General features: G+C 40.3%; 1 protein-coding gene across 1 annotated transcript in view; it reads right to left on the minus strand.

The window, feature by feature from the left end:
* LOC114239297 (phospholipid phosphatase 2) overlaps positions 1–23,428 on the minus strand; it is a 124,457-nt gene extending 101,029 nt beyond the window's left edge. The window contains exon 1 of the mRNA XM_028169441.2: positions 23,126–23,428. Within this exon, the coding sequence (XP_028025242.2) occupies positions 23,126–23,251 (126 nt within the window). The 5' untranslated portion in view covers positions 23,252–23,428. The remainder of the gene's footprint in view (positions 1–23,125) is intronic.
* Between the last annotated feature and the right edge of the window lie 439 nt (positions 23,429–23,867).

Genomic DNA, 23,867 nt, shown 5'->3' on the forward strand with positions numbered 1-23,867 from the left:
AGCCACTTCTTGACGCATACGGACCGTTTGTTATTACAATTTAGGCAATAACACCGAAAAATAGCTGGAAGCGTAACCGAAAATTTTAACAACAAACCAAACGAACACTGCTAACGGCCATTGTTTTCTCAAGATTATTGTTAATCACGATAAATTAATTTAGTAGTTTTTAACATAATTATTAGGTACTTCGATTTTTATTAAAAGCAATGAAGATGAATAAAAATGTTTAATTCGTTTATTCTATCCGTCAACAGATGGCAATAAACATTACTATTTCTATTGGACGATAGATGGCGGTAGTACATCTTCAACCACAGCATTGTGAATACGATTTAATGTTTATAATTTGAGTGCTCGTATGTAAGTACCTAACGGTTGTTCATATTTAATGTTTATAAAAGTGCAACGTCCGATATGTATATGGCTCACCCAATAAAAACATTTTACAGGATTAAAACGTGACACGCATTCAGAGCGATTAACTAAAATATATTTAATGAACGTCAATTCAAACAGACCGTTTCAATTGCAGAGTGCGATAACCGTTAATTAAATTAGCGGTTTTTTTTTTGTATAAGTACATAAGACGCGTTTTAATTTGTCTCGAATCCACGAACGGATTAATATTCATAATACCTGAATTCAAGGCCAAAATAATTCGTTTGGGACGCACAAAAATATTTTTTATTAATAAACTACAGCTGGGTTTTTATCTTGGGTTTTTTTAAGGTTCTGACTCAATTAAATATTCAATTCTATTCGATATTTCGATACACTATCCTAGTTATTTATGCTGCAAGGCGCTTATGCTTTTCCGACTGAATTATAGCAAAGCTGTTATTTCAATGTTATTGGGTATCTGATCTTATGGTCTCAAGGTGAGTGACAGGTCAGTTCTTCCTAGTCGTTTCCACTCTTGGCAGAGTTGTCGTGGTCATCAGTTCAGGTGGTAGTACGCTTCACATGCAATGGCTAGTGTGTGAAGCGCACTACCACCTCGCCTCAAGGATGCCTCGCGTACCGCGGCTTTTCTTGCCTTCATTTAAGGTCAATTAATTAGTTAGAGATTTTATTACATAGCTAATGACGTTTCACCCATACCATGTAGATATTGTGGTGACTCACTTATCCGTCATTACATTACAAACATACCACGACTTGGGCAGCCGCGCCGCCTTACAATCCCGGCAAAATCGCTGTCGCTTATGATTTTAGGACAATCATTCACTAATACTTCGGCTGCGCATCGGCAATCTTGGAGACTGTGGGCAGTACATTTGATACATCTGCCGTGCTGTGCGCTATTGTTCACTTACTTTTAAAATGAGTTACTTAAGTGCTAATATATCTATATAGTACATAAATCCTATCTTATATACAATATACGTTACGTAAACGACATGACGGTATTATTTATCTCTGTGCTACCAATCCTTCGTGTCAGTACCTAGATAATCTAGCTAGTTACTATACGATAATCCTATTCTCACAGATCGTTTGGAATCTCTGGGTCTGCGGAGGGACTTCGCTTCCCTCTGTATTTTATACCGTATGTTCCATGGGGAGTGCTCTGAGGAATTGTTCGAGATGATACCGGCATCTCGTTTTTACCATCGCACCGCCCGCCACCGGGGTAGAGTTCATCGATACTACTTGGAGCCACTGCGGTCATCCACAGTGCGTTTCCAGAGGTCTTTTTTGCCACGTACCTACCATCCGGCTATGGAATGAGCTCCCCTCCACGGTGTTTCCCGAGCGCTATGACATGTCCTTCTTCAAACGAGGCTTGTGGAGAGTATTAAACGGTAGGCAGCGCCTTGGCTCTGCCCCTGGCATTGCTGAAGTCCATGGGCGACGGTAACCACTCACCATCAGGTGGGCCGTATGCTCGTCTGCCTACAAGGGCAATAAAAAAAAAAGTTGCAGCAGCTTAACTACGGCTATTCCTACAGTATATAATACATTATAAATAAAAAACGACTTGAGAATTCAATGTAACTTTGAGGACCCATTTTATGGGCTCACCATAAAAAATTGCGTATATTAAATTATTATTTAACAACTGTTAAGTGGTTACGGATCCTCAAGAGACATCACATCATAAAAGCCATCAACCACTTTTGAGTATGGTTTGTAACTCACTGCGTTGTTTACGCCCGACCCAATTTATAAGTTTTCTGGTTCGATTTTGGGTTCACACGACGTTTTTTCTTCGCCGCGGAAGTCTTACATAAACACGTGTTAAGTGCGTATTTCCTTAGAAAAAAAATGGTAAGTAACCGTCAATGTGTTCACAGCTGGCATCCACAATAACGAATAATTAAATTCAAAGAAAATTCTCTAGGTGTTTGGTGCGTGCCACTGCTCTGTTATCTTCTCTGGTCGAATGTCACAAGTTAAAGATATTTCTAGATGAAACTCGACTCAGAAAAAGAAAAAAAAGTACGAGAAGACGAGACGGCGTTCTCTATAATTTTTTTTCGATTTACAGAAATACTTTTCGTGATATCCTCTTGAAAGTATTAACATCTTGAAAAAGTTCACGCTATATGTTCGTCGGTAAGTCGAGATTGAAATTTATTCTTAACGCAGTTCATTTTCGAAAATGCATCTTTGAAAATTATACGTTGACGCAAAAAAAGGAAGAGGTTTCAAAGTTAACTTTTGTATTTTTGTATATTTACTACCACACACAAATTTTATCCAGAATTCTTCACTGGAAACTTCAGTAGGTACTCTATATTGCAAGTCGCTCTTACAGGTCATTACGGATCCTCCATTAACGGTGCTTTTAGGTACTTCGAGCACTGGTTACCGTCCTCGCCGAACCCGTCGCTTGCGAAGAAAGACACAGCCCGCTGAGTTTCTTGCCGGATGTTCTCAGTGGGTCGCGATTCCGATCCGGTGGTAGATTCTGCGAAGCACTGCTCTTGCTAGAGCCAGTGTTAGCAGTACTCCGGTTTGAGCCCCGTGAGCTCACCTACACGTCAAGGCGAAGCTGAAATAGCCTCTCAAGGGTATCAGCATAGGTAAGAAAAAAAAGCTGTATTCTCGTGGTCCGCACAACATGGGTCTGCGGTCCGCCATTTGGTAACCCCTAGTCTACTGTGATCGCGAAAGCTGTAGGTGCTATATTCGATATATAGAAACAATAAAATGAAACACATTAACGTGAAATTAAAGAAATCGTATCAAAAATTGTTTTCGTTCACGCTCTGTGATTTGAGACCGTAACAATAGAAAGTGATTTGTATTTTTAGCCGACTTCAAAAAGTAGGAAGGAATTTGAATGTATTTTTTTATGTTCTGCTTCAGAACTTTTTTCTAGATGAACCTGTGGCGTTTAAGTACGCACCTTTTTATGATGCGTAAGCCGGAACGCACGAGATGTGGGAAACAGAATATAGTCTGTGACACGGGACCTTTTTACCGCCAAATATTTAAAACGTAAAAATAATTTATAATGTGTTAAATAACTAAGATAATGTAATTACTTAGAATTATTTATGCCGCTACAACAATAAAATTTATATTGTTCCAACTGTGGTGTTAATTATATAAAACACGACTTTACGGCGAAATAAAGAAGGGACTCTATATGAACTCCCTTAAACCGTATTAGATGATTCTTGTTTATTTGATATTTTATCAAGATCTGACCATTAGTTGTTTCTGAGTTATTAATGCATATTTAATTGATTTTGACTACATTCTCACAGCTTCTTCGACTTCATTATATTCACATATAAATTGTCGAGTGCGTTTTTTTTTAAATTATTTTTCTTGTTTTATTAAAAACGAACTGACCCGGTAGACTTCGTAGTGTCTCATCGTTAAATAAAAGACCTAAATTTTTGTCCGACGGAGGAGACATCAAAGGAAAAACAAAATTGTTATTTTTATTTAATTCCGAACATTTTCATATTTATCTAATCTTTTAAACTTCTCTGGACTTCCACAAATAATTCAAGACCAAAATTAGCCAAATCGGTCCAGCCGTTCTCGAGTTTTAGCGAGACTAACGAACAGCGGTAGGCAGCGGCTTGGCTCTGCCCCTGGCATTGCTGAAGTCCATGGGCGACGGTAACCACTCACCATCAGGTGGGCCGTATGATCGTCTGCCTACAAAGGCAATAAAAAAAAAATACAGCAAAAAATTTTTATATATCGTCGGCTTATTGCAAGAAGTCATTAAGTGACATATTCATTATTTTGGGAAAACGGCATTTTAGTTGGAATTAGTTAGTGATTATGTTGATTAGCCCATATTATCCTTCATACATAACTACAGTGAGAAAAACTGAATGTTTTGGATTGCTTAATATGTATATTAATTAAAACAAGTGAGAGTCGGTAATCATATAACATTATATATTATTTATAAACTAAAACTAAAAGTTAATGACTTCTTGCTACTGTAAGTCGGTTTTATATGTGAATTAATTATTTCTTAAATTAAAATAAACCAACAAAATACTTATCAAATCTTATTGAAATAAACAAAAACGAATATTAACATAATAATCAAAAACATTTTTTTCATAACAGTTGACGTAAGAACTTGCAATAGCTAATATTGCCAAGTACTCACGACAACTTCGCAGTCTCAAAAGTTGTACATAATTTTATTTTTATTTTATTGCTTAGATGGGTGTACGAGTTCACAGCTCACCTGGTATTAAGTGGTTACTGGAGCCCATTGACATCTACAATGTAAATGCGCCACCCACCTTGAGATATAAGTTCTAAGGTATCAGTATGGTCACAACGCTGCCCCACCTATATAGAGGAGGGCCATTTGGATTGTTGATAATCCCATCCTCACGTATCGTTTGGAACCTCTGGGTCTGCGGAGGACTTCGGTTCCCTCTGTATTTTGTACCGTATGTTCCATGGGGAGTGCTCTGAGGAATTGTTCGAGATGATACCGGCATCTCGTTTTTACCATCGCACCGCCCGCCACCGGAGTAGAGTTCATCCATACTATCTGGAGCCACTACGGTAATCTGCAGTGCGTTTCCAGAGATCTTTTTTGCCACGTACCATCCGGCTATGGAATGAGCTCCCCTCCACGGTGTTTTCCGAGCGCTATGACATGTCCTTCTTCAAACGAGGCTTGTGGAGAGTATTAAACGGTAGGCAGCGGCTTGGCTCTGCCTCATTGCTGAAGTCCATGGGCGACGGAAAACACTCACCATCAGGTGGACCGTATGCACGTCTGCCTACAAGGGCAATAAAAAAAAAACCCTTGAAGCCGAAACGCATTTCTGCTTCGCGGCAGAAATAGGCGGGGTTGTGGTACCCACCCGTACGGACTCACAAGAAGTCCTACCACCAGTAATTACGCAAATTATAATTATGCGAGTTTATTACACGATATTATTCCTTCACCGTGGAAGTAGATCGTGAACATATTTTGTTAAGTACGTATTTCATCAGAAAAATTGGTACCCGCCTGCGGGATTCGAACCCCGGTGCATCGCTAGATACGAATGCACCGGACGTCTTATCTTTTAGGCCACGACGACTTAAATAATAAACTAAAAATAATTTTCTTCTCCCTGTTAGTCAATCACTCATGTATTCATTCAATCATGTATTTTTTTATGAAAATTAGGAATTGAGCTTAAACACCATACAAAAACATAAAACAAATAAAAAAATATCTAGGTTAAAAAAATATGTATCAGAGGTTTTTTCTTCAGGAAGATAATTCTTTATCAGGTATATTATTATACCAATGGTGTAGCTCTGCAGGCTAGGTCTTTAAAATTGGAAACGTAGTCATACCTGTATTGAACAATTTTAAGTCGGTTTTTCCAAGCTTGAAGCATTTAACCTTCAAACACTGTAGTCCTACAGTGTCAATTGACTTATTAAACATTAATTTGTTTCTCAACTCTTTTAGGCTCAAGATATCAGAGTGGCTCATTACTATAGGTTCATACGGCGTCTTTGCTGTTTTTTTTCTTTTTTAGCTTTCTGTTCGATCTAGCCAATCTTAAAACATTACAGAGGTCTATCATAGAAAAAATTGGCATAAGACACATTTGATTCTCGATAGAACTATGCATATTATCGACCTCCATATTATGTGTGTGGCCCAATTCTAAATACTTACGTTCAACCACCTCAAGGTGGGTAACTTGAACTAAGTATAGCATTAAGAATAACAGAAACTGATTACGTTCTTGCATCAGCTCGCTGAGTTTCTCGCCGGGTCTTCTCAGTGGGTTGCGATTCCGATCCGGTAGTACATTCATTCACGAAGCAGCTGTTCTTGAGTTGTTAGGTCTTCTTCGGAGGCGCACGGACAGCTGTTAGCAAATCCCACCCCTCTTGGCTGAGCCTTTGCTAGCCCACATGTCCTGGTGAATCTGGAAAGGCCTCCGGGCCACCAGTAATCCTTCAATCCTAAAAAAATATAAAAAAGCCTGTCTGGTGTTACAGTGATTACTGCAGCTCATAGAGATCCAACGTGAAAGCCACCACCCATCTTGAGACCCGAAATCTAAATCTAAATTGTTCCGTATACTGCTTCGCTTCGATGGTGGTACCAACTCGTACGGGCTTGCCATACGCCATACCAACCATCCTATCAGTAAATACAAGTTGGCAATCGTAGTCCACTGGTATGATTCTCAGATAACGATGTTGCCCGTTCTCCAGTGTATCATTTAACATCTTCTACACCCGTGGAAAGAATGATGCTATTGTAGGTCAGGTGTTTGCTTGCTAGGTTGTGCGAAAGTTGTTCAAAACTTCAATTGCTTCAATTCTCCAACATCTTGCTTCCTCGTCCTTGTTTGAAACATTTATTTCGTTGCATTTTGTCAGAAATCATTAACTTCTATAACAGGCGTGGTAATCAATGTATCTCGCCGCAAACTGAGCGAGCGAGGCAGTACTCTTTCGTCCCGCGCAAACCCACCCTCACCCGTGTTCGTCGGTTTCGTCTTATGCCCCGTGTTTCCTAGACAAGCTGTTTTGTCGCATTTCACCAAACCCTATATAACTCACTAAACTACAATCGAGGAACCACATAGCCTGCAAGAATTTACTATGTTCTTTTAATCGATGTTAACTTATTAAAATCATGCCATCAACAAAATGGAAAAAATAAGGAAAAAGAATAAATGATTTTATGGAAATCTTAATATTATGATTTATATTATATTAATATCGATAAAAATCATTAAGATTACTTATTGTGCATTTGTGATGAAATGATTCATTACAGAAACTAACTAAATGTAAATAATGAATTTTATCGAAATGCAATTTTAAGCTATATTATACTACACTGTTTTGATAAAATTAATTAGATGCTGAAAATGAGTTCTGTAATGTAATGTATGCTGTTTTCAAATAATTATCCATTTAATAAAAATAACTAGTGCTGCTTAGTGAATCTTTGTAAATGCCTGACTTCCAAAGTTGCAATTATCAATTTTCTACCAAAGACGTAACGGCTAAAATTGGCCAGCTAGAAATTAGTGTGTTTTTGGATTTTGTAGAATATGCAAAAATGAGCCCATTTTAGATAAAAACGCATTTAGTGATTTTTTGCAGTTAATGAGTTCTTGCAATAAGCCGACGATATATAGATAAATAAGTAGTACTTAATACTAGGTAATAAATTCGGAAAGTTGCGTTCAATAACTCAAAATATTCCCGTTGCGTTGTTTCCTCGAACCCCGGGGCTCTCTTGATTAATGGCCAGGATGTAACTGCGGAAAACGCTACGAAAAAGGTCTTTTGACTTTCGTTCGTGTCTTTGAACTTTGACCATGACCTTGAAACCGAAAGTAGACCTGGCACATTCGGAAACTCCAAAATTTGTTTTACAAAACACTTTACTAGCTTAAGTTATCAAACCAGCAACTTAAGCGTGAATTAATGTAGCGCATGGGTGTCTATGAGTCTTGAGGTCGTAGTCTCAAATGTATTAAGCTCAGCTGTCTCAAGCCTCAAGCTAGAATGGATATCCCCCTCGCGGCTTATACAGATAGGATTAAGGTTAAGGTTACGCCGAAACAGTCTCAAGGCTATCAGCTTAAGTAGGAAAAAAAAGAGTGATCCACAGACTTTGACAAGCAGAAAATGGTTCCCATTATACATATACATATTATTACATAAAATGATAAATTACTGTAGGTTATTATATCGTAAATCATTACTAAATTAATAACTATCTCTGATATATACCTTGATGATATTCCTGTTATGTCTAAGTTACTAGCTTATTAATGACGTAACTAACATAGAATACTTAATATGACAGAGGGTATTTTTTTATTTATGTTTATTACAAAAAAAATTAGTTGATATACAAACAGAAGCGTTAAAGAATTATTATCATGCCCAGAAATATTGTGGTAAAAAAAAGCACGATGGTGTTCGAATCAAAGAAGGATTAGATGGACTATTAATAAGCGACAGATTGATTTTCATAGACTGTTGTCCATGGACAGCGGTAGCTCGTAATCGTCAGCTAGGACGCAAGTTCGTCTGTCTTGAACAGCAATAAAATATTTTCTAGTAGCACACTTCTAGTAACCACGAAACAAGACTTAATAATTAACATGGAACATTAAACATAAATGATAGATCTTAATCTATGGTGGGTTGGTATAGGATATCACCACCCCATCTTTTCCTGTGGGCGTCGTAGAATACCAAATACAATTTAAATAAATAAATTAAGATACCAGCACACTGCGATCGTCAACAGGCATTTAGTGGTGATATAGCGTATCATCGATGTTTTTCTTTTCTTTTTTGAATTCTATTTACTATTATATTTACGAAATGCAATATAAATGTTAAATTGTAATAACTATGTGTCAATATAAAATAATTTGTATCATTAAGACATAAATAAGTAACAAAATAAAATGTTTCATTGACTGGTTTATCTAATAGGCATTTATTTATAAAAATATTTCTTTAAAAATTACGTGACATATTTTATTCAAATTGAAATGATACTTAGTGTTTTTGTCAAAAAAAAATTGGCAGGGAAAAAACTCCATCCAAAACATCCGCTTGTGCAAAGCATATGCGGTATAGTCCTCCGGCCCGGGAGACATTTTGAAAATTTCATTTTGGCCCGCGCTTTAAAGTATTTGCCCACCCCTGATCTATACTAATATATAAATCTACAGTGGTTTTTACGGAAGTTCCGTTATAACTACTGAACCGTGCATCCGATTGACTTGAAACTTGGTATCCATGCAGAAAATAGATGTACTTAATGGATAGGCTAATATTTATATGAGTGGGATAAGAGTATTTGTGGAGGTGAGAAATAATAATGTTAATTTTATATTCCCAGCGAAACGGACGTGTACAGCCAATAACTTATAAGATCGCGTGTGGGAAACCGTTATCCTACTTATTTATACTGTCCCACCATTCTAGTTTTAAAGGTTTGATAGCTCTGTAGCAATACAAGTGTCACGGTGGTGGCGACATTCATGTACTTAAATATCATATGGCCCATGCTCGTCCACCATTACACAAGTGGGGGCGGCCCTATCATATGGTGCGCAATAAAATGCGCCCATGGGCCCCCCCGATCACGGAGCGTCTCCAGCCTCAGCAGCTGCGAGACATCGTCTCGGCGCTGTTCCCGCAGGAGCGGGAGGGATTTGTCGCTCCCGCTATGGACGCGCCGCCGGAATACGACGGTGAAGTCCCTGCTGAGGTGCCCCATATAACGGGGGCGGAGCTCCGTGTGGCCGTGCGCAAAATGTGCGCGAAGGACACTGCACCCGGCCCGGACGGCGTCCATGGCCGGGTTTGGGCCTTGGCTCTTGGTGCCCTAGGGGACCGACTCTTGAGGCTTTACAGCTCTTGCCTCGAGTCGGGACGGTTTCCTTCATCGTGGAGGACGGGCAGACTCGTGCTGTTGAGAAAGGAGGGGCGCCCGGCGGATACTGCCGCCGGGTACCGTCCCATCGTGTTGCTGGATGAGGTGGGCAAGCTGCTGGAACGCATTCTGGCGGCCCGCATCATCCAGCATCTGGTCGGGGTGGGACCCGATCTGTCGGCGGAACAGTATGGCTTCCGAGAGGGCCGCTCAACGGTGGACGCGATCCTTCGCGTGCGGGCCCTCTCGGAGGAGGCCGTCTCCAGGGGCGGGGTGGCTTTGGCGGTGTCACTCGATATCGCCAATGCATTTAACACCCTGCCCTGGTCCGTGATAGGGGCGGCGCTAGAAAGACACGGAGTGCCCCCCTACCTTCGCCGGCTGGTGGGTTCCTACTTGGAAGACAGATCGGTCACATGTACCGGACACGGTGGGATCGTGCACCGGTTCCCGGTCGTGCGCGGTGTTCCACAGGGGTCGGTGCTCGGCCCTCTTTTGTGGAATATCGGGTATGACTGGGTGCTGAGGGGTGCCCTCCTCCCGGGCCTAAGCGTAATCTGTTACGCAGACGACACGTTGGTCGTGGCCCGGGGAGGGAGTTTTGCTGAGTCTGCCCATCTTGCCACCGCTGGGGTGGCGCATGTCGTCGGCAAAATCAGGAGATTGGGCCTCGACGTGGCGCTCAGTAAATCCGAGGCCATGTGGTTTCACAGGCCCCGGAGAGTGCCACCTGTCGATGCCCATATCGTGGTTGGAGGCGTCCGTATCGGGGTCGGGGTGCAGCTGAAGTATCTCGGCCTCATTCTGGACAGTCGTTGGACCTTCTGTGCTCACTTTCAGAACCTGGTCCCTCGTTTGTTGGGGGTGGCCGGCGCGTTAAGCCGGCTTCTGCCCAACATCGGGGGGCCTGACCAGGTGACGCGCCGTCTCTATACGGGAGTGGTGCGATCAATGGCCCTATATGGGGCGCCCGTGTGGGGCCAGTCCCTGGCCGTGGGGGTGGCGAGGCTGCTGCAAAAGCCGCAACGCACCATCGCGGTCAGGGTCATTCGTGGTTATCGCACCATCTCCTTCGAGGCGGCGTGTGTACTGGCTGGGACGCCGCCTTGGGTTCTGGAAGCGGAGGCGCTCGCCGCTGACTATCAGTGGCGGGCTGACCTTCGTGCCCGGGGCGTGGCGCGTCCCTGCCCCAGTGTGGTCAGAGCGCGGAGGGCCCAATCTCGGCGGTCCGTGCTGGAATCATGGTCCAGGCGGCTGGCCGATCCTTCGGCTGGTCGTAGGACCGTCGAGGCGATTCGCCCAGTCCTTGTGGATTGGGTGAATCGTGACAGAGGACGCCTCACTTTCCGGCTCACGCAGGTTCTCACTGGGCATGGTTGCTTCGGTGAGTTCCTGCACCGGATCAGAGCCGAGCCGACGGCAGAGTGCCACCATTGTGATTGCGACTTGGACACGGCAGAGCATACGCTCGTCGCCTGCCCCGCATGGGAGGGGTGGCGCCGTGTCCTCGTCGCAAAAATAGGAAACGACTTGTCGTTGCTGAGTGTTGTGGCATCGATGCTCGGCGACGACGAGTCGTGGAAGGCGATGCTCGACTTCTGCGAGTGCACCATCTCGCAGAAGGAGGCGGCGGGGCGCGTTAGAGACGCGCAAGCCCGCCGCCGTCGAGCGGGGGCCAGGGAGGCGGATCTCGCCCAAGCCCTGGCCCTCTAAGTGTTTCGGGTCCCCCTCATATGTCGGTCTGGGGACCGGCGAGGGGGACCTAAGAAGACGTCGTGCAAGCTGCTCTGCACGCGTTTTACGCAAGAGCATCCGGGTGATGGAAGGCCGGCTATCCTCGACCCACGCTGGTTCTGACCCAGCGGGGTATTCCGTAGGATAGCTCACTCTAACCGGCGCCATCTAGGCGGGCTCCGGATAGCCTGCCGACCGAGAGGGCTGGTGGTCGTGGCGCCGACGACCGCCAGTCCGGCGTCCCGAGGGGGAGGGTGATGGGAGAGATGTGCTCCGCACTAAACACTTCACTTTCCCCCCTTTGCCTTTTCATGAGTTCTGTCTCATGTGAGGTTTGGACGTTGGTTGTTGAGCGACAGGAGGTTTTAGTCGGTTCGACTCCGACATGCTCCGCCCGCCGTCCCCAGTGGAGGGCGGAAGTCCGGCGATTTCCTCCTGACCAAAAAAAAAAAAAAAAAACCATTACACAAAAGTAAAAATATAAGTTGTTATTAACCGAAAAACTTACGAACGAAAAAAAAACATAAGATTTTTGGCTACTTTTAACTTAGCTGCGTGTCTAATTTTAATGTACTCTATGGCAGCACGTGACTACCATAAACAAAACGTTCGCATAAGTCACGATTCAAAACATTTCTCAAGCCTCGAAGCACAAAGGAATCCCAGAGCTCTCTCGGATCAGGTATTTCCGATAAAGCCACTTTATTTCCTTCTAAGCAATCATCAAGGATAACGTAGTCATAGTCCAAAACGCTGAGTTTAATTTAAGCATTAAACTTAAGCCGTCGTCGCCTAAAGGATAAGACGTCCGGTGGATTCGTGTTGAGTGATGCAACAGTTTTCAAATCCCGCAGGCGGGTACCAATTTTTCTAATGAAATACGTACTAAGCAATTGTTCACTGTTGAGTTCCACGGCGAAGGAATAACATCGTGTAATAAAAATCAAAACCCGCAAAATTATAATATGCGTAATTACGTAACCGGGTGGGGCAGCCGTTGTAACTATACTGAGACCTTAGAACTTATATCTCAAGGTGGGTGGCGCATTTACGTTCTAGATGTCTATAGGGTCCGGTAACCACTTAACAACCAGGTGGGATGTGAGCTCGTCCACCCATTTAAGCAATAAAAAATATATATTTGGATTAACTTCGTTTAATTCGTGAGAATAGACCTTAGAACTTATGTAATTTTGGGTTGAAAACAATCAGCAGCTCGAAAACACAAAGACATGCGACCGTCGCGACGTTCCGATTTCCGTTGAAGTCCTTGTAACATATACAATAAGTCACTCATACAAACCCCCCAGTAAGATATCAATCTTTCTACTGAAACATTTAGAACATGCCCACGAAACACTTCTGCGATGATAGAATAGCATCGTGTAATACAAATCAAACCCGCAACACTTATAATTTGTGAAATTACTATCCTGTCAATGACCAACCACCTTGTCCATTTCTGGAGCAAAGTATTTCGCAGTGAAAGGTGCGATATCGGCTAAAATATACACTTGTGACTTAAACTTCCTGATGCTAGTCCACTCACGTTGCGATGTCAATGGGAATTGGTAGCTACCACCACGTGGGCCGTGAGTTCCTACAGCAATTACTGGGAAAAATAATAATAATGACATTACTGAATCTTCCAAGAATGGCTAGTTCTTTGGCATAGGGGACGGACATTTCAGTGGACGATTGAACAAGAAAATGCTTTGTGAACTTCACACTTCTACCCCGCAGCTTTGTCGGAGGATCAAATAAAAAACCCGTTCCCAAAATTAGTAAAAACCCTGAGATTCCAACTAAAAACAAGTCTTTATTATTCAATGTTAATGTAGGGCTATTTAAAATCGATTTATTGTACGAAATAAATAATAAAACATTTAACTTCCTCATTTTTATCCAATCTTAATTGGATTCCGTTGGGCAAGTAATTTTACTAACGACCGGCCATTGACGATGTCTAATCGAGAATTTATAGTCATTTAAGTCTTTAACATTCAATAGTTGGGCTTCTAGTAAATCCACGTGTTTTATTTCATTTTGATGGTGCTTTTTTATTGTTACGGTGGCTCCTGTTTTAAAAATTTCGTAACGAATTCTATTCTATCAGCTTACAGACAGCCACTACTGGACATAGTCCTCCTCTAAGCCTCGCCACAAAGATCGGTCCTGCGCTACCTGCATCTCAACCTCAATAGGTCGTCGGTCTATCTTGTGGGAGGCCTAACCCATGCACGTCGTGCAATAAGAAAGTGAAAATAGTAAATGAGAATTAAGCCGTAAATTTAGTTTTTTTAAAAGAATTTGGCTCCAACGCCTTTGGCATTGATATTGCCAAAAAATTAGTTTTAGTTATACAATTTGTAGACGGTAGCTATCATTAAAACAAAAAATTGAAGAATATTTGATTGATACATGAATCTCGCTAACGACAGTTTTTATCTAGTTCAGAATTTGGACATTAGGACTTCTGTTCTATCAAGCAAGTTCACTCGCTCGACAGAAGATCTTTTCTATGTCGTTTTGGGTGAAACTTTAACAAAACTACAAGCGTAGATGTAAATTATAAAAAAAACGATTTGCCCACATAGAACGTCATCGGTTAGGATTTGTTGGAAGGAATGTTTACTCATAATTTTTGTGTGAGCAACTTAGTACTTTAAAACGTAAAATCTGTTACCTAGCTCGATACGTGAGGTCGAAAACTCAATTGTTTGGATAAAGGCTTCCGCACCCTTCAACCCGGAAAGCCCAATTGCTTCGTGTTAAAAAAATGATGTGCAGTCGTATAAGCTGCCTAAGCTGCCTTATACCGCCGCATAGGAAAATACCAAATAGGAAACGATTTATTCCGACTGACCCAAATTTCCAAATTATCTGACTAACGACTTAAAAATAGACAGTATGAAACCGTAGAAGTGTCTCAATCGATATCCGATGATGTCTTTTCTAAAAAGCCTGTGTCCTGACTGATTAACTAAGATATTTTTAGACAATAAAAGCGATTAACCGAACCTAGATTTGCGTCATTGGTAGGACGACGGTACAAGCTCATGAGGGCCCGAAACTGTCCAGTCGCTTAATAAAAAAGATTACAAATGCCCAACATTTTAATTAAGCTTTATCGTAAATTGTACTGCACACATTCGTGATAAGATAGTGAATTACCCACAGAATTACCAGACCGTTTTGTTTAGTTCAAGTATCAACAAAGCTCTATTGCAACAACGCTTATATTGGCACAGCGATAATGCACACATTCATACAATGCTGTAGTGCTGTGTATACATACACGTAATTGTACACACACAGCACTACAGCATTTGATTTTCGTAACATTATCCGTTTATGCAGATTTAAAAAAAAAAAAAAGGTTCTGAGTGGCAAAGGTCCGTTTTATTTGGTATCAGCATCAACAGTTCGATGTTTTTAATTGAACTTCAATTAAGTTTACTCCATTGAAATAGCTGAAAGATTTCTTTTGTTATGATATTTTTTTCTAAATTTTAAACTTGAAATAGGTCTCCTGTAAAAAATGTTGCTTAAATCACATACCCTTTCACCTCTCGATATAAATATTGGAATGAGCATTCTCTGAGTATTATGCCGATTCTTTTAAGTGGTAATATTGAGTATATTTATTTCAAAAAATTATTGCAACATCATATAATTCATATAAATATCCTAACTTTTAGTTATGATACAAACAAGAACATTTTAGAAGTCAAGTTTAAAGACCTTTGAATTGGTCACGAAAATTTACCGATTATACAATTAGCATATTGGCAAATAACTAATTGAAACTAACTATTAACTAAATTAACTAAAAATTAGTAAAAATAATTAAATTTAACTAAAATTAAATTGAGTTCCGAATTTAAAATCACTGACTATCTGAAATATTAAATTTTTTGTTTGAATAATACCCGTTTCTGGTTTCGTTAATATCAATAAGCCCAGCAATCATTCTTTTACACATTTCGATGCTGTTTCATCGTTGGAATTGTTTTCTTGTAAGTTATGTTTGCAAACTTTAGATTAACAACAATAAAGCTCGAATATCGGTACAACAAATACAAAAAAAAAATTGTTTATCAACACAGAAAAATAATCTATCCGAATACCGCCACCGGAGTAGAGTTCATCCATACTACCTGGAGCCACTGCGGTCATCCACAGTGCGTTTCCAGAGGTCTTTTTTGCCACGTACCATCCGGCTATGGAATGAGCTCCCCTCCACGGTGTTTCCCGAGCGCTATGACATGTCCTTCTTCAAACGAGGCTTGTGGAGAGTATTAAGCGGTAGGCAGCGGCTTGGCTCTGCCCCTGGCATTGCTGAAGTCCATGGGCGACGGTAAATATGTGAGTCCGCACGGGTAGGTACCATCACCTTGCCTATTTCTGCAATGAAGCAATAATGCGTTTCGGTTTGAAGGGTGGGGCAGCCGTTGTAACTATACTTGAGACCTTAGAACTTCTACCTCAAAGTGGGTGGCGCATTTACGTTGTAGATGTCTATGGGCTCCAGTAAACAGTTAACACCCGATGGGCTGTGAGCTCGTCCCCCCAATTAAGCAATAAAAAAGTGTAGTTTACCAATTCACATATAGATTATTAATTTACAATAAAATAATTGCGTACACATTAAAAGTAATGTCTAATAATGAATTAATTCGAAACGTGACTCGAATTATTTTTTAGTTATGTAACAATATGTCCATTCACGCATCGGTCGGACTTTGCGTATTTAGTTTGGTTGTTAGTGTTTTTAGATTACTTAAAATAATGCTACTAAATACTAATAGTAATTTTTTATTGCTCTTAATCGAAAGAGCGAGGTCCACCCAGAGCGCATAGACATTAAGTTTTTTTTTTTCTACCTATTCGCTGGTAGTCTAAGGGGCTATTCCAGCTATGCTTGTCCGGGTAGGTGAGCTCACGGGCTCAACCTGAGAGAATTTGCTAACACTAGCCCTAGATGATCTTAGCATCATTATTAGCATCTGGACATGAGACTGAGCCACGCACTTCACTGTGCCACTGACCGACATAAGTGGCTAGAAATTACAAAAAAAGGTCACAGGCGGGCGCATCACGATGCTCAGTAATCAGCGATCGACTGAAGGAGGAGGAGGAGCCCTAGCTATAGCAGTGCTTCACAGAATCTAGGTACTACCGGACCGAAATCGCGACCCATAGAAGTTCCGGCGAGAAACTCAGCGGGTTATAGTGAACATCGTTCCTACCCTGCGTATCTGTCGTTTCACGTCAACAATGGGCAGGACAATTGTATTCCAGTAAGAGCCCACTTGACTCAACGCTAATAATAAATAGCCTAATAAGTATTTTCGTCTCTCGCGATTATTAGACATAATTAAAATTACTCTTACGGCTTAATCTCACTTGGACGTCCATAACTACGAAAATTGTAAAATATTCGAAACCTTAGAAAGAATATACATATAATGTAAAATGAATAATGCAAGATTAAATCGTAAAAGTAATTGTAATTACTCGTATAACCTAAATAATTAGTTACCTATGTTGCTATTAATTGAATTAATAACGTTAATAGCATTAAATTAATAGTATATTAAATATTATAGACTACAATAAACTAAGAAGACAAATGAAAAATGCACAATAACGTTCTTGGCTTAGCGTTATCACGCGTGCCTTGTTATCACCGGCTCGAGGATTGGGCACGTACCAATACAGATATTAACAATGTTTTTAGCTCGACTACAATGGTCGCAAACTGCTTACTGGCAACTGACCGGGAACTCTTTATGACGATGCACTCATTAACGTAATTCACGAATGTACATACTGTATGAAATTCAGAAAAACAATATATCTGTGATATCAAGGGTGACCAGTAGCTCAATCATTCACTGGTAGGTAAGCCCACATGATTGGTGCCACCATCCTGCCTATCTCTGCGGTGAAGTTGTAATGAATTTCGGTTTGAAGGGCGGGTACAGCCCTTGTACTATAACAACTGAGACATGTCTCAAGCTCGGTCACGGTATTTACATGACCATGGGCTCCGGTAACCACTTAACACTAGGTAGCAAATTGAACTCGCCCACTCGTCTATAACAATAAACATTTCTTGCTGTATATGGGCAGACTGACTTTCGGCTCATCTGCTGTTAAATGGTTACGTTAGTCCATGGACATAACAATATAAATACCGCCCACCATCATGCTATATCTGCACACTTCACTACACAAGGTCGTATGCTAGTCTGTCTTTGAAGGCGATAAGTACCAGTACGGCTTATGCAAATGACGATGAAAAATCGTGAAATTGGTTCTTGAAGACGTGTTTGCTGATTTAAAAAATGCATCTCCCTCACGATTTTAATCTGTTTATATTTGAATCATTTGATGCGAGTACACTGAGGACCTTCCAAACTTAACCACGCAAATTACGTAACCTAGTTAATGCAATATAAAACTTAACCTCACTTAAGAACGAAATAAATAAAACTAATCATTAAGTTCCCGCATACCAAAAAACATGTAGTGTGACCATGTCTTCAGGACGTTCGGAGACCTGATTAATTAATTATGATTAGGCTGAAAATAAAATTCTTGAGTCTCGTTTTTTTTTTTTTTAATTTGGCCCCTCCTGTTGATTCCGGGATAACAGTACATTTAAAGGAGTTCAAGGAACGAACAAATTTATCTCCAATGAAATCATAACATCCTTATTTAAAGTACACCATAAATCGTAAATGTAGTAAGATCCGGTATAAAAAACAAAATATAGGCGAACCAAAGCGAATAAAGGTAATATGTAATTAACGCCACTAATTAAGAGTTGATATTGCAGCATTTGCAGCGAAGGTGAAGCATTTGTGAAGCAAAAATTTAAATATCGAAATAACTGTTTCGATTTTTGTTCATTTAACAATGCTCCGTATCGGTTCATTGTTATGAACAACGAAAGGTTACGTACTCATCGAAACTTTATGGTCAATCCCGTTCATACAAAACCCAGCGTTGGAATTTTTAATCGCAATCGTACAATCTATACCTACATATAAATAAAATTGGCCTGTGTAAAGTGCCTGTTTGTAATATTGAAATATAACCGCTTTTTATTACATGCATAATATGAATATATATACGGTACATACACCAAAACAAAGCTACTTTTTTTAGACTAGCTTCGCCTTGCGGCGTCACCAGCGGTACGACAATAACCGCGGGCAACATCGCGGGACTCAGCTAGTCTTTAATAAATTCACAACATGAATTTTAGAAAATATTTGGCACTTTTATATCTCACTCATTAATACTTAATTTTATTAAATAATTAATTATGTAGATAAAAAGTAATAATTAAAAAAAAATGCTAATGGTACAATACGTTGTTTTACACGATACGATACTATATGAGTCTTTAGTTCTTTCGCACAAACCATCTTCGTGCCAATTTTCATTGAAATTGGTGTCCTTTTTTGTCGTGTTTGAATAACATACATCCAAAGTTTCAGATTTACAATATCAGTGTAGATAATATTTTGGTATTAAGCGTATTAGGTATTACTAGGTATTAAGTTTAGTATTAAGCGTACACTAAAGACGAAGGAACTTTGATTAATTGCAGTATTCATAATTAGAAAAATTCACTCGTCTTTTGATCTTTAGAAGAAATAAGTTCGCGAGATTTTGTTGACGATGAGAACTTTACAAATTATCTTCCAGAAAATTTAACGTAATACAACAGGTGTAATAAAACACTTGTTATAAATTAGTAGATTTCGGTGTTGCCAGCACATAAAACCCAGAAAGTCGCTAGTATACTGTACCATCTGTACAAATTTTATGAGTTTTTTTTCTGATACTTACAATGGTATTTGGTCACAGAAAATTTCCGCTCCATTTTATCTAGGCTACACGTGACACAACAAAGGCTTCTCATAAGAATTTCATGAATGTTAGCACTGAACATACCATCATTGTTATTACTCTTTTGAAGAAATCGTTTTCTACTTACCTTACCTTCTTTTTTTGCTTAGAATCATATTTTGTAATTGTTAACCAGAATGCTGAGGTTAACAAATATAACTATACACCACAGCTAACTATACTAAATTGACAATGTTGCCTAATTAATCATTTTACACCAGTTAACATTGATAATTATATAAAACCTATTATAAATACATCACAATTATTAGTTTCACGCTTTCATTAATTAACTATTAATTAAATACTCTGACGTTTTGATTCGATGCAGTCCGATTTTTTTTCCCTTACCTATTCGTTGGTAGCCTAAGGGACTATTCCAACTACGCGGACCGGTAGGTAAGCTCACGGGGCTCAACCTGAGATAAATTACTAATACTGACCCTAGCAAGAACAGTGCTTCACTGAATCTACTAGCGCATCGGAATTGAGACTCACTTTTTTTTTATTGCTTAGGCGGGTGGGCGAGCTCATAGCCCACCTGGTGTTAAGTGGCTACCGGAGCCCATAGACGTAATAATTAGACGTAAATACCGCCACCTACCTCGAGAAGTAAGTTCTAAGTTCTCAGTTTTAACAGTACAACGGCTGCCCTGCCTTTCAAACCGAAACGTATTACTGATTCACGGTAGAAATAGGCAGGGTGGTGATACCTACCCGTGCGGACTCAAGATGTCCTACCACCGGCAAGAGGCTGCGAAGATCCGGCGAGAAACTCGGTGAGTTGTATCTTTGGGTTAGACGGTCTGGGTCTGGACTGGGTCTTGGAGAGCCTAAAAGCACTAAGAAACGATCAGGAGGATCCGATATGAGGTGCTTAGAACGACGGGGACTTTACGTTGCTCCGTTGCCTGGGTCGATAATTTAATTATGAATACAGTAAAATCTATGCAATATGAATATTCAAAATGACCTAAAGTTTTACATACTTTTAATTGAATAAAAGAAACGAATATTAATGTAGTGTTTTCTAAACGATACATAAAATAAAACTGTAGAATCCGAAGAGTCTATAGATAGAAGAAGTAGTTAAGAGTAAAATAAGTAGACTGGAGGTCACTAAAGATCAATAATGGACCATAAAACAGCGATGTTTTTTGTCTGTTTGGTTACCCGTCTTCTGTAACAATACGCTGATCGCGGGGGTTAACATAATCGTCTTTTAAATATTTCTTTAATTTATTCTTTACTGTTGCATATTTAGTTACATAACAAAGTTGCATAACTAATAATCTTATTGATACGAAAGCCAATGTGTCAATTTGCTACGTTTTCACTTCCAAAACATTGAACAGATTTTTACGGAACTCCGAAGGTTATTTGAAGCATGGGACAAATGTAGGTTATATTTGATAATAATAAATATAGTCCACGCTAGCGAAGCTTCGAACAAGCCCGGTCGCCGTCCTTGCCGAACCCGTCGCTTGCGACGAAAGACTCGTCAAGTAAATTAACCCATAGCACAGCCCACTGAGTTTCTCACCGGATCTCAGTGGGTCGCGTTTCCGATCCGGTGGTAGATTCTGCGAAGTACTGCTCTTGCTAGGGTCAGTGTAAGCAACACTACCGGTTTGAGCCCCGTGAGGTCACCTACTAGCTCGATGAATCTAGAATAACCCCACGAGGTTACTAGAATAGGTAGGAAAAAAAATCGAGCATACAGCTAATCAGAAATGCGTGCAATTCTGCAATACGATGATGATACATTATTATGATCGGTAACACCTACCTATAATTAATCGAATGGAGTCAACAGTATAATCATACATTGAATCATACTGTATGAACATTTACTGTATCTTTGTAAATCTACTTCAAGTCACTTATAATTCGTATTAAAATATGCTCATAGCACTTAGAATATCAATCGTAAGGATTTGTTTTAGAATGCACGTGGGAATCAAATTCGTTTTTTTCCGACATTGAGTGAGTTTTGTATTTTTTATAACGTAGATGAGGGATCGTATTTGAGGCCCATCTGGCTTTGAGTGGTAACACAAGTGGATTCCGCCACCCGCATTGAGACTTCATTGTGCTTAGTGAGAGTTTTTTAACTTCTCGATCACGTGAAATTAAGTCAAACCTACATTTGAACGTAGGAGGGACGCTCTCCAACTCCATACAAATTTTGCATTGCGTTGGAAATAGATAGGAGGTGGTATTTACCTGAGCGATCGTACAATACGCCCTACCACCACTAAGCACAAGGTTTTTATATGCAGCTTTTAGCAAATTCCACCCCTTCTGGCTGAGCCTTCGTTCGCCCACCTGTCCTGGTGAAACTGGAAAGGACTCCGGGGCACCAGTAATCCTTAATGAAAAAAAAGGCTTTTGCTAAAAAGACTTGCAAATACCCGTGCTACCCGATCTGAGGGGGTCGAGGCCACGCGGCACGCTGCCAAGGAATAATATTTTCAACATAAAAAAGAGCAACCGGTTGGCGATGTATCGCGTTCTGATCCGACCGGCTAGTTCTGGTCGAGCGGGGTATTCCGGGATACCAACGGCACCGTCTGGGCGGCCCGACGGTCTGCCGTACTGAGACGGCTGATATTTAAGAACCTTCGACTCGCCTCGGAGGCTCCGTTCGGAGGTCCTGAAAACATCCTTGGGCCCGGGGTTTCGCAGTCGCGGACCAGTCCCACATGCCCCGAACGCCCCCTAGGCGTGGGAAACACGTAGAAGGTTCGACCCATGGCCCGATTTTAATATAATTGAATCAAATAGTATAATATATTTTAGACAAACATCTCTACACTTCTGGTCAACGTCTAACAATCGCAAATGATTTTTAATGCCCACACTTAAGGAAACTTGGATTTTCTGTTTATTCTTACTTTGGACACTTAAAATCTATGTGTCAGCTTACTTAGGTTTCGTTTGTCATTCGTCGAACAGGAAATCCCGTGGGAATTTTAAATATTGCTCATTTGAGATATCATTTTTTATTAATTTGTTTCTCCGTTTGAAATTTTATAACAACTAAATGTTATGTTTATATTTTGGAATGCCTTAAAGGTATTTGCAATCAAACTACAATAATTCTTATTGCAATTTTTGTTAATACCACTAGTTTATGACAGCCTTGCAGACGACCTCAAATGAGATAGGTATTGCTATATAGACATCTACATTATAAAGGTCAAAACCAATCCATTGCTGCGATTAAGAACATAATATACATATGTACCTATAATCTTATTGGGTGAATTAAATATATTTATTCATCATCTCCCTTAGCTCCACTATTCCAGTTTACACGATAATTTGCGTTAATGACATAATTCTACATAATATTATGATCAAAGAAGGTTTGTAGGTAATCTTTTCGACCCTTTTCCGCACAGTTTTCGACCTTGACCTCGACAAAGAAATGCAAACCAATGCCTTAACTACTTTTGCATGTTTACATTCAACGTTTGTTTACATTCGAAATTAACACACCACAGCATGGTCACCCTACTTAAAAACGTTTCGCCAAAACAGCCTGATCGATTCGAGTTTTTATACGATTTAAGAACTCACGGCTACATCCAAAGTGCTCGTTGATGACATATCAATAGTGAATATTCCTTCGCCGCTTGGAGCCGGTTCAACTTTGGCACGTTTGGGCATTCTGAAACACCCGACCACTTTCAACGTGCGCACCATTTTACACTCGCGCAAACGCAACACACACACACACACAAAAAGAATCGTTTTTAATGAACTTTTATTACAAATATTACAATCCACTAATCGTTTTGCGATTTATTGATGTTGAATTTGTTTTACACGTATTTTGAGACGTGCGCGCGCGCTCAGGTGACGCGAACGAATGAGCACTCAGGCTTTTATTCAACAATTGGTCATTCGAGCGTGGAGTTGACTCAGACACAGGTAGTTTTACTATTGTTCGAAGCTTTACTATTCCCATAGACTACCTTCGCGCGGTAACTGTTATTAGTTATGGTTTCTGCAAAGTATGCCTTTTTTTTTTCAACGACGCAGCAGAGCGTCAAGTATACCTAGTCAGGTCATAAATTCTGTCACATGTTTAATGTAAAATAATTGAAACAAGTTTATTCATTATGTAACCATTCATATACCAAAATGAACTTAACAAAACATAGATTCTTATGACACTAAAGTTTATTCAAAATGACCTCCGTGATTTGGAATACAGGCCTTCAATCTGCGCGGCCAGTCGTCTATCGCAGCACGAACGAGGTCCATGTCAATAATCTGCCTTAATCAAGGATGTCTTGAGTGACTCCAAATTGGGATG

Source organism: Bombyx mandarina, chromosome 19, assembly GCF_030267445.1.
Source record: "Bombyx mandarina strain Sakado chromosome 19, ASM3026744v2".
Taxonomy (NCBI): Eukaryota; Metazoa; Arthropoda; class Insecta; order Lepidoptera; family Bombycidae; genus Bombyx; species Bombyx mandarina.